Here is a 12,025-nt window from a genome sequence, read left to right on the forward strand (position 1 = left end):
CACGTGGTTTTAACGATGGCAAGAGACAAAATGTAACATCTGTAACTGGTTTGGAGTGTCTGACATGTTTGATGTTTTTATATTTTCTTGATGTAAAGCACTTTGAACAGCCTTGGTGCTGAAATGTGCTGCACAGATAAACTTCATTGATTGATTGATTGATTAAAGGAGGCACAGATAAGACCAGAAAAAGTAAATCTGTGTAATTAAAAAAGTGAACGTAGGGCTGGACAATAACAACACAAATTGGGGAAACACATCCGAAATAATTTGTGGTAATTCATTAAACTCCACACCAGAACCACACAGCATTCTGGGAGATGTAGGCAGAGGAAAGGTTTTTTAGCTGCTCAACTTCTCACTGATAAGCAACATCAACTCACTCACTCGCTCTTTGGTTACCTAGCAACGACCTGCCGAGTACCTGGCACAGCAGCAGTTTCAGGTTTGGCTGCTTTGCCTCATAACCGCGAAAAAATAAAAGCAACACCGTGGAGAGGAGACTGGATTAAACAGGAAAGGTCATGTGACCAGCTTAGAAGTAGTTCAAACATTTTAAACAAAAATAATCAATTATCAATAGGAACCAATATGAAAAACTTATACAACATTACAGTCGGCAATCATGATTTATTTTTCAGTGGTAATATAAAACATTTAATAGAGTAAATTTGTTCAAAAAAGTTTGTTGAAGGAGAAAGTGGAAAAATGTGGAATATTGAGAAAATACATTTCTAGTAAAAAAAATTTTTTTTTTTTACTCATACAAGTAATGTTTTACTTGTATGAGTAAAAAATTCATACGAGCTGAAAGTTGTAATGAATGGTTGAAATAGAACAAAAATAAACAGGGTTCAGAAGTAAAGGAGGCGGGTGAATCTTTTCCAGCGTTCACACCAGTAAGAAGCAGAAAAACGATACAGCGGACATGGATGGGCAGCATGGATGTAAAGTGGTGCAGTTTGGATACGCATGCGTGACCCTTTCTTCTCTTCCTCCTCCTTTTCATCAAACCCCCACAGCAGCTCGGACCGCCTTTCTTGCTAATTACAATTGATTTATTATGGAGCAGGTAGCTTATCAGGTGCCCGCTGAAATTACAATGGCTGTCCAAAGGCCGGGAGGGTTTGTGGAAAGAGGGTGGTGGTGGTGGTCAATGTCGAAAAGTAAAATCAATTAGCATTGATTGGCAAAAGGTTCATTTTCCCCACAGAGGATGCCGTCGAAGGGGATTAAACTTCCCTGGCCCTGCGACAACTTTGATGCGACACAATGGCTGCTTTTTCTCCGTTAGCTGTGCATTTTAACAGGCTTTTGGTATTAAAACTGCTGCTTCGCGCTGCACATACCCTTCTCTCTATGCAGCTGTGGCCAGATTTCAAATCAGGCCTCAGCTAGTCAGGTCTGGCTAGGAAACAGATAGCATTGATCAAGTATCACAGAGTGAAATCCCTCACATCTTAATCCTCATCAAGAAACAGATGCAGAATTTAAATAGTTCTGCTTCAGGCTGAGCACGAAAAGCAAAAAAACAAAACAAAAGAGACCAACAATGAATGGGCGACATTGGAAGACACGGGCAGGCTAGCAGAACGAAGGTATACACAAGTTTTCAACGTTTTCAATTAACTTAATGCTGCTTTAAAGCCAGGAACAAATAAAGGTGCAAGTAAAAAACAAAAAATACTGCAAAAGAAATTCTAAAATTTGTTCTCACTTTTTCCAGAAAGTGAAACTCATCAACAATATAGATTCATTAACCATAGAGAGCAACAATTCAAGTATTGATCCCTTGTAATTTTGTTGAAAAATTGAGTGTCTCGGAAAACTGAAATATTACATAAAATCAGTTTAAAAAAATTATAATTCAAAATAGAGATGTCAGGCTTCTGAAAAAGGAGTCCAGATTGCTTACACAGCTGCTTTTAGGCCTGGTGTCTTCCCATCTTTATTTTCTTAGTAACCTGTATGGGGTTAAAGGTCATGTGAATTTTCTGGCCAATCAAGCACACTACCACCATGGTGATCGCTTGGTAAAATTTGCAGTGTGGACCGGTACCAAGTCCCGCTGAAGAATAAAATCAGACAAACGTGTGGCACCATATTTAACTTTTTCACAATATTCTATGTTTCCGAGACGCTGAATGTCGGGTTTTAATCATCTATAAGACATCATCATCAAAATTACAAGAAAGCTTGTTGCTGACATGTCGTCTTAGTCAAACAACTTTCAGTATTGGTCAGAAATATAAGGAGGAAGGAGATACAAAGAGAGAACCTGAGGTCTTACACTTAACTTTTTGTGAAGTATAAAATCCCCTCGTCTGAGAGAATTTCATTTGGTTTTCTATTTCTCAGTTCTTGTGCATTCTGTATTGGTCTTAACACAGCAGCACCCCTCCCCACCTGTTGTTGAGACCTTTTTGGTCAGGAGGCGAAAAGACTGTAGGGTTTTTGCTGAGCAACTGAGCCACAGAAAAGGGACTGATTAAGAACCCAACTTGTTAAAATGAGCAAGTAATTAGCAATTTCAAAAAGCTATAATGTTCAGAGCAATAAGCACTGGAAAGAAAAAAACAAAACTACATTTAGCTCTGGCATTCATTCCATATTTGTCTTTGTAATAAAATCTATATATCAAATGTTAATGTATCATTATTAAAACAGCAGGAATCTATTATTGAGGCAGTGGTAGGAGTAATTGTTCCTCTTTTGTTTTAAACAAAAGCAATTTAGATCATGATTTCGTCATACTATTAAAACGGTGGCATTTTAGCATAATAATAAGGGCTAATTTGGTTAACTTCATTGTTTTCTGTATGTAAAATAAAACCTTAAAGTTAAACTGGGTGATGAAATCCAGCTGAAGTGAGTCTTACCCTCGATGGCCAGCATGGCTCTCAGCTCCCTGTTGAGCAGCTCGAACCGTCTCTCCAGATCGTGCTCTTTCTCCCTGTGGCAAGTTAGAGCAAAAGCACACACACACACACACACACACACACATAGTTCATCAATATGTTAATGACTAAATCATTAAGTACTTAAAGAAACCTGCAATAAACATCGATTCGGCCACTCGCCCGAACCTTCTCCTGCCTCGCAATAATCTACTGCACATAACTGATACTGGTGGCGCTCTCACACAGCCCTGGGTCAGAGTGCTTGCGAAGAAGAAACGAGGAATTAAAGGGAAGCGCGGTGACAGGTACGTGTTTTAGCGTGGGGTTCGTGTGCGCGCGTGTCTCAAATTGAATTCTTTCCTCTTTCAGCCATATTAAAAAATGAGCTAATTCAGCCCCTAATAGAATTTGTCCTTCACAGCCGCCTTTTCTCCTTGGCCCCATAAAGAGAGAACAGAAAGGGCTAATAATCAGCCCTGCTGTCAATTGGCCACTTTAAAAGCCTCCCCTTTCCCACGATATAATGTGATTATGAATACTTCAATCTCCCAGCCACTCACTCTCTTTGAAATCCTGCAAATGAAGAAAAAGCCAACGTGTGTGTGGCGGCGTAAATGTGTGTGCGCGTGCGTCTCCACCTGTCGCAGCTGACCACATACAAAGAGACTAGAGATAGAGTGGTGATTGCCACATTTCTATTGATTTCATATCCTTTCCACATGTAAATCAATGAGCGGATAGACAGAGCGGCTGAATGGAGTCGCGAGGACACGCCGGCCTCCTGCCGCTTAAACGGGTTTCATCCGGTGGGTTTGATACGGGGGTGGGGAGATGCTTCCAGGTTTCCACTGTGTGAAACACATAGATGTGTAGGAAGGAAGGGGTACGTACAGCAGAGAGAGCTGGTTCTGTCTCCTGATCAGGGCGTTCTTCTTGTTGACCAGCATGAACCACTCCTGCATCATGGCCTCTTCCTCCTCCTTGTTGTTTCCTGAAAAGCAAAAAAAGTGTTTTACATTTAATATACGTGATAGTTGATTCGTTTTTGTTTACATTTATTTCTTAAATCTTATTGTTTATTTCCTGCCACTTGGGGCAGTGCTTAAGTGCGATTGCTTCTTCATCCAATGACTACTTTGATCAGATGAAACCAATTGTCTGAGTGGCTTCGAGTTTTGAACACAGGAGTTTGTTAAAAAACAGGGTGCACTGATTGTAGTTTTCTGGCTGATCATCAACCTTTAAGAAGCCTGACCTTCTATTTTAGGCGAATACAGATTTTTTTTTTTGTCTGAAATGTTGCTAAATATAGCAGGAAAGTCACTGAGTTGGTAACAGTGGGATCTGACTTGGAAAGGTGTGGATGACAAAACACCCTCTTCCCATACGGCGGATAAACCTACAACAGACTGGATGTGTTGGATCTCTTTCTGCATCTGAGCAAACCTCTCGTCTACGTTCCCCCCGTGTCGACGGCTTCAGTCGGGCTGGGATTAACTCGGCGATTTAGCGCCTTTAAAGAGCAAAGCCTCTCACTGTAGAGCAATACATATCCCACCAATCACTCAGCGGGCATTAAAAATAAAAAAACAAACAGAAACGAGACTCTGGGACTCTCTGGCATTCGGTGGGACGCCTTCTCAGCTCACAGAGAGCTAGCATAGCTCAACTGCATGGCGACTGTAAGCTTCAGCCATGCCTGGGGCTAAAGCGCCACGCGGTAACTTCCTTACAAGATGCATTGGGTCGCGAACAGCTGATACAGACAAAGCACGCTGAATGGAGACCCTGAGACGATTTCGATCATGTCCCGCAACAGCTTTTGAAAAACACATAATCCTTCAGGAGCAAAAACGCTCTAAAGGATGTAACAGGATTAGCAGGAATTGACATGAAACATATAAACCTCTTCTATCAGGCAATGTGATTTCAATATTTTGTATTTTTCTTTCAGGTTTGGGCAAGTGGTTCCAAATTACTCTGACTGTATTCTGTCAAAGGAGCTGCAGGTTATTTGTCAAAATGACAAAAGTTGATGATTTTTATTGACACTGATGTAGATTTATTTATTTTTTTAAAGTAGGAGCTCTCTGTTTTGCAACTGATTTTACTGTATTTGGCTAATTATTGGTGCATCTCTGGTTCAAACTAATTGTGAATGTAACGTGATTCAGCATTGACTGATGTCAATGTATGAAAACATTTTAAATGTCCAAAAATGCTACAATTTCATATTAGACTGTCTCTGTTACAGAATTTAAAATCTTTTTAATGAGGGTGGCTGGAGTATACTTTATGGATCTGTTCCTGCACACTGCCGGTCAGCTGGCTGAAAGAAAGCTCCAACACCTTTCACTGAGGAAAATGACAAACGTGAAGGCTTGGAAATATTTCTGGTCATGCAAAACAAAAGAACCTCCCACTCATCCCACTGGAATCGTAAAACTTGTAAAACTATCTGAACAAAATAAAGTTAAAATCGGAGTTGAACTTGTTCCAAAATAAAATTTGATGGCTGAAAACAATCTAAATAAGATACCAGAGTTGTTTCTGATCAGAACCCCAGTCCCTCCATGCACACCACTGTTCATCACGAGGCACAGTGAGTATTGGGCCACAGCTTTACTGATGACAAAAGGAGGACGTGTGGATTTGTGTGCGGACACCGGTGAGTGTGTGGACATTTGTGATACACTGAGCCAGCAGACGTATGTAATTTCATTTAGGAGGAAAAGGGAGCGGAGGAGTGAGAGGAAAGAAAAAAAAAAGAGAATGAAAAGGAAGCTTCGGGATTTAAGCGGAATCGGGGGCTCGTGGATTACTGTAGTCAACTTTGAAATGGACGACACTCGGAGGGGGGATAAAGCCTGTGCTGACAGGTCATTGTGCTGCCTCTAAGTCAAATAAAACAAGCAAATAATAATGGCAAATATTAAGCTCCTGTGACATTGTGGCGAGGCGGGTTGGAAGACGAGGGGGGATTATAAAGCTATATCCCCCACCGCTAGCCAGCCAGCAGCTACCAGCCAAACACCCGGTGCATTTCATGAAGACGGGGAGGGGAGGGGGAGCGAGGGAGGTCAGAGGAAACGTGGGATAAAGGGGAGGAGGAGGAAAAGAAAGGTTAAGAGGAAGGAGAAAAAGAGTGGGGTAGAGGGAGGAGAGCGATGGAGGGGCGAGCTGCACAGCATTCTCCTCTCCAGGGTTGACCTCTGAACTCCAGAGGCCACCTGACTCTTAAAGAGACAGAGTTTCATTCGACAAAGATGGACACACCTTGACTTTTCATTCTGTCACGACATGTGAGAACTTGAAGCTGCGTTCAAAGACATGATGTGTTCAGGCAGCAGCTGGTGGAGAGGTGGTCTCAGAATGCCAACCCAGATGACAAACACTGTGGTTTCACTGAGTGACAGAGCATGAACAATGTAACCATGATTCCTGCTCAAATACATGATTGTTCCAGGTGGGGGAATTAAGTATTGAACACTTTAGCATTTTTCTCATTTATTTTACGCATGTAAATAAAATCAAATTACTCTGCAAATGAAGTTATAAGTAAAAAAAATTTGAATAATGTGAAGGTAAGGACGTGCAAACAATATAAAAAGACAAGAAAGCAGCTGAAGTTTGTCATTTAGAAATCACTCCTGATGCTATGTGCTATTAGCTTGTGTAATATTGACGAAGGGGCTTTAAGTAAGTTTCTCAAGAAGCGGTAAAATTGGTCAAACCGAAGAGTCCTCTTTTGTAAACTTAATGTTGCAAAACTGAATGATGAAAAATGGTTACAGCTGGATTTCTCATCTTCTGAATGGTCCAGTGAGCCACATTGGAGTCATAATCTAAAAGTGCAGCCGTCGTTTCACCATAACCCAACCAGGTCTCCTCAGAAGATTTTGACAGAAACGTCAAAAGATTAATCTAAACAGAGTCCAAGCGCTGTGGAGAAGTATGAGCTACAGAAACACCTGGAAACACTCAGCAGGTAGTTTGTCCCAAGAAAACAAATAATTGGCATATATTCTGTGCCATACACTGGCACAGAATATGTAAAACTTTCTCTGCAGTAAAACTAAACAGTTTTACTAGTTTTTTTCTATAGAAATATTTTTTTTCCAGAAACTTTAAAAACATTATGATTCAGTATATTTTAATTAGTTTTAGTTACCAAATGTAAAAACATAAATTCAGAAAGGAAAAAAAACCCAAACAAACATATTATATGGAAAACGTCTGAATTGATCAACACTCCAATGCTGGTCGGCAGTCAGACTCCAACATAAATACGCATCAACAAGCTGAAACCTAAATGGGCTTCTCTGCATATTCAGAGAAGAAAAAACTGCTGAATGTTGTTTTGTATGAAGACAAATGGTGTAAATTTCCCTGGCAGCCAGTGCTGACACTGTGTCTGTGAATCCAGCCTTGGCCCTGAGACACTGTGAATCCATGCTGGCTCTCAGGGGGCCATCTTGGATCAAAGCATCTGCCACTTTGGCAGGTTGCAGTCTGGATCTCGCTGCTCGCCTTATACGCCACGTCTCAGCGCTCAACATGGAGCGGGAACAGGCCAAACTCTGCTGAGGCCGAAGTATTAAAACTGGCACAGATACAATGTTTGATCAGAACATCAAAGGCTGGGTGAAATATGCCTGATGGAGATACACAGGGTTTCCTCACCTACAGGAAAATGTATCGTGTTTTATATCGTGTTCAGAGTTAGCTCCACTATCAATGTGGTGAAGATACAATCAACACACACACACACACAGCTGGGATACAACTGATACACATATTCCAACAACTCCTATCTGATCGCTTGCCTCCTCTCCTCTTGTTTCACTCACTTGCAAAATCACATTTGGGATACAATCAAACAAACTAAGATGTGTGGATAGAGATCCTCCAGGCATCAAGAAAAGGCTGGTTTACACATCTCTGAGTGTTTGAACAATATGAGAGATGGTAAAAGAGGAACGACTGAAAAAATTAAGGTAAAAAACAGTGAGCCTTTAGATATTGACAGCCATCAAAGATACAATGTCATTCAACTGGGGCTGCTGCTCGGCCTCAATGGTGATTTCTCTTTGGAGAAAGTTTGGGCGGGTCCAAAGCAAGTTCCTGTTCCGTCTAGAGATGTTCAATGGGATTCAACCTGGCTCGTTCACACAAGGTCATTCACAGAATTGTTCTTCCTTAGATGTCTTGGATGTTTACCGGGCGTCTTCGTCTTGTTGAAAGACAAACCATTGCCCCAGTCTGAGTTTAAAACTGCACCAGAATGTCAATGTCAATGTTACTAAATTCATCTATACTTTGCTAACTGTACTCACGGTTAGTGTTGATGGAAACTTCCCCACAACATGATGCTGGCCCCACCATGAATGTTTTGCCTAAGTGATGAATGTTGCATGGTTTCCTCCAAACAGGATGCCTGGTATTCATGCCACATAGTTCAGTCTGGTCTCATCAGACCAGAGAACTTTATTTTTCAAAGTTCTAAAATTCCCTGATATTCCCTAGAGATCTGGATGGCACAAATTCCAATGCGGTTTCTGGGTTTGGTAGAAAAACAGGTCCACAGCACCCTCTGCATCCACAGTGAGAATGAGATGCTTTTCCATGTTTTCGTCTCTTGTTTCACACCAAACGCATCAAGAGTGTTTGTTGCTGTAAAGCTAAACTCTGTCTCATCTGACCAAAGCACATAGCTCCAGTTTCAGGTGGCAGCAGAGTTGAGGAAACTCCACAAACTTATTCTTGTCAGGACAGAAAAGACATTTTCCATGGAATTTTATGTCATATTACAATAATCCCAAGCTGCCACTTTGTTGAAAGCATCCAACAGTGGGCTTCTGAGATTTAACTTCCTCATCATGCTGCTCATTGGGCCTGCTGACAGGATAAAGGCAGGTCCTTGCTCAGCATGGCAGCTAAATTAAATGCATTTGTGTCTCATGTCATATTTACATCCTTGGGATACAGGAAGTGAATGCTTACTTCCTATGCTCCTAGAAACTGTGATCAGTTTCACCAAGGAATAAATTATAAAATACTACATAAGGTCATTTAAAGGGATTAGTAGAGATACCACAAATTGTGACATTTTTCTACATTAGATGTGATACTCAAAAAGTTGGCATTATTTGTTTATCTACTTGCCTAAAAAATATTAAAATGAACTAAATCAACAACTTCCAGAAAAGAACAATGTTTCAGAGATCAACACTTTGATCATTTAGCTGCTGTGCAGCTTGTTAAACATGAAATCATCTTAGGATCCACATTAACTGATCAAAAATGAGCTACAGTAAATTGATGAATCTTGTATCTGTCCCTCAAAGGTCTTCTGGAGAACAGGAAATGAGTGGAACAGAAAGAGAAACATTAAAAGCCGTGATCACAGCACATTTATCTCATTCCCTATCCCACCATTTTGTTATTTAATCCAATAGCTGCTAATCCAATTTGTCTATCAGACATTTATAAAGGCAGGGAGAAGAAGGAGATAAAGCCGAACTTGTCTTGTGTGTTCAAGCCACCCTTCCCAGTTGTGGCTTATTTAAAGGCCGGGGCCGCACTTGTGCCTCTCCCACCGTTCTCTCCCATCAGTGCGTCGGGCCCCGGCTGATATCAGCGGGGGATCGGCGAAGATGAAAGCCAAACGCATATAAAGGGAAAATGAGAAAAAGGAGGAATAAAAAGAACAGGATGAACATTGTTTCCTGTGATTAGGTAAGAGCTCGTTAAAAGGCTGTCACTGCGCCGACGTGAATATGCATGATGGGCCGGCCTAATCAGAGGAGGCACCAAGAGGGGGGTCATGTTTAAGGAGCCTGGCAAAGACTTGATTTAATTAATGAGAGGAGAGCAGCGTCTTGCTAACAAGAGAGCAGAAGAGGTCCATGATCCAGCTTTAGAGTTTCACATCAGTTCGATTTCATCTTTCTTACAGATGCGTTTAAAATGCCAAATCACATTTGAATCTATGATTCTTAGCAAAGTAGCCAAAGTCCAACAGCAGGTACAACTTGAGCAACATTAAACCCGAGGTGTGTGGATGAATCAAGCCGCTCATTCTCGTCAACATTGCACAATGTGATTTCCTCAGCTTTCTCCACCGCTCTCCACTCAAGTGCTGCTGAGAGCTTTTTTTTTTTCCAGGGTAGTCTTGGACGAGGCCTTTTTCATCCGTCCTGAATGGGACAATAGTCCCGGAGCATAGAGCAGATTCCTGCTTTATTGAACCTGTGTATAACGTCTGCTGAATGGAACACATTAACCGATTCATGCCCGCACCTCTTCCCCCCTTCCTCCCCACACACAGAAAGAGGAGAAAAGTAAAACTGAGGGGAGGAAAAAAAAGAGTGGAAAAAAAAGCCTCCTCTCACACTGTGGGACAATGAGTGCCTTTTCCACTGGTGTCATTTGTCAACCACTGCTTGCTTTATAACTCACAAAGGAGGCGGAGATATGAGAGAACAAGACAAGTAAGTGGTTTGAGAAATATAGATTTTGTTTTAAGCTGTGGTTTTATAGATACTTGTTTTCAAGTAAACATATAAGATGGAGCTCAGTAAAGTATAAAAGTGCAAAGGTGTTTGACACTGTTATGAAAAAAGTCAGATTAGGATTTTATGATAAGTGTAAGTGATGTGAATCAGTTGATTAAAAGATATTTTCCAGGCACAGAGAGCCATTTTATAGCACAATATCATAACTACGTTACCTTTATTGTAATAAAAATGCTGTGTATATCAAAAATAACTTAAAAGTAGCTCAATTTCGCATCACAGCCTTATGACGCCTTGAAATTGGGCCTCTGTCTCTTTAAGAACATTCTACTCTTTCCTCTGCATTCAGGAAGTCATCACAACAAGGCTTCTCCATGATGCCGTTTACAAACGTTCTTAGGACCATTGGACTGAGAAGTAGTTCCTATGATGGGCTCGGCAGATGTGCAGCTCCACCAGGTGTTTGCTAATAGCTGCTGCCGCTAGTCTGGAGGAGCTGAGTGTGGTTATATGACACGGACACTGAAGCTCCAAGACGAAGCTTTGTGTAAAAGGTTTTTGTGAGTGTAGATGTTTATGCACCCACATGGCTAGATGGTAAATAGACTGGACTTGCTTTGTCCTTTTCCAGACATACAGACAGTTTTACACTAGAGCCACATTCACCCATTCACACTGACAAATGTGTATACATTTATTACTCGTATACAACTTTATAAACCCAAACTTGGGGTTAAAGTGCTTTCTCCTATCACATGTTGATTTCTCCTATCAATGTGTGATAGCACAAATCTAACTTAGAACCTTCTGACTGCAAGACAACTACTCTACTCCCCAGACTAGATTCAAGAATTTCATGGAAGTTAAAGATCAAGTCTCAAATGTAAACATTCTCTCAGTTATAATATATTTTTAGACCCAAATATGAGTTTTTATTGTGTACATTACCTTTGACTCCAGAGGATGTTAGAAAATGTCAATCTATGAGCTTCTAGTTTCTTAATGTCCCTCTTTGGAAACATGAGATGGATTTAATACTCCTAATGCTTCCATCGTTCTTCCCTGCAGTGTCACACCTCTTTGCTCTCATGTGTGGACTGTCCAACTAATAGAGAAACAGAAGCAAGCACCAATGAACCTGAGCAAACACATTTGACCAGAAAGCTAACAGTAGATCGGCCTCCAGACGCCTCTCGTTCCTCCACCTCTGATGTCTCGGCGGGGCTCCAGCAAACACTTCACAGACTCCCGAGATGAACCGAGTTCACACTCAAACCAAGGTAAACATTTCTTCCTGCTCAAGAAACCGAGAGATTATTTATCGTCTTCTTTTTTCCATTTCACACTCTTGTACATGTTCTCAATTAAATCTGCATTTACGACTCTTTACCATTACATTTTTAAATGTAATACAATTGTGTTTGGATCGGAAGAAGAAATAAAAAACACACAACCAGTCCTAAAATATTTCTATAGTTGTCTCTCAGCCAGCCAAGTTGTGAGAATCAAACACAGACCTCTGCTTGCCTAAGTCCACCAGTCTCTCCACCCCGCCTTCCCCCAGTCCATCAAATTGTGTTTTTGCCACAAATCAATAAACATTATCAC

At 41.0% G+C, this 12,025-nt stretch overlaps 1 protein-coding gene across 7 annotated transcripts in view; it reads right to left on the bottom strand.

Moving 5' to 3' along the window:
• Positions 1 to 12,025, bottom strand: part of ehbp1 (EH domain binding protein 1) — a 144,944-nt gene that overhangs the window by 8,011 nt on the left and 124,908 nt on the right. For all 7 annotated transcript variants that reach the window (XM_055030228.1, XM_055030232.1, XM_055030231.1 and 4 more), the window contains 2 exons: positions 3,792 to 3,891; positions 2,880 to 2,953 (listed from right to left, as the gene is read on the bottom strand). In XM_055030228.1, the coding sequence (XP_054886203.1) occupies positions 2,880 to 2,953; positions 3,792 to 3,891 (174 nt within the window). The remainder of the gene's footprint in view (positions 1 to 2,879; positions 2,954 to 3,791; positions 3,892 to 12,025) is intronic.

This window comes from Poeciliopsis prolifica, unplaced genomic scaffold (assembly GCF_027474105.1).
Source record: "Poeciliopsis prolifica strain line A6 unplaced genomic scaffold, Auburn_PproV2 SCAFFOLD005, whole genome shotgun sequence".
NCBI classification, from domain to species: Eukaryota; Metazoa; Chordata; class Actinopteri; order Cyprinodontiformes; family Poeciliidae; genus Poeciliopsis; species Poeciliopsis prolifica.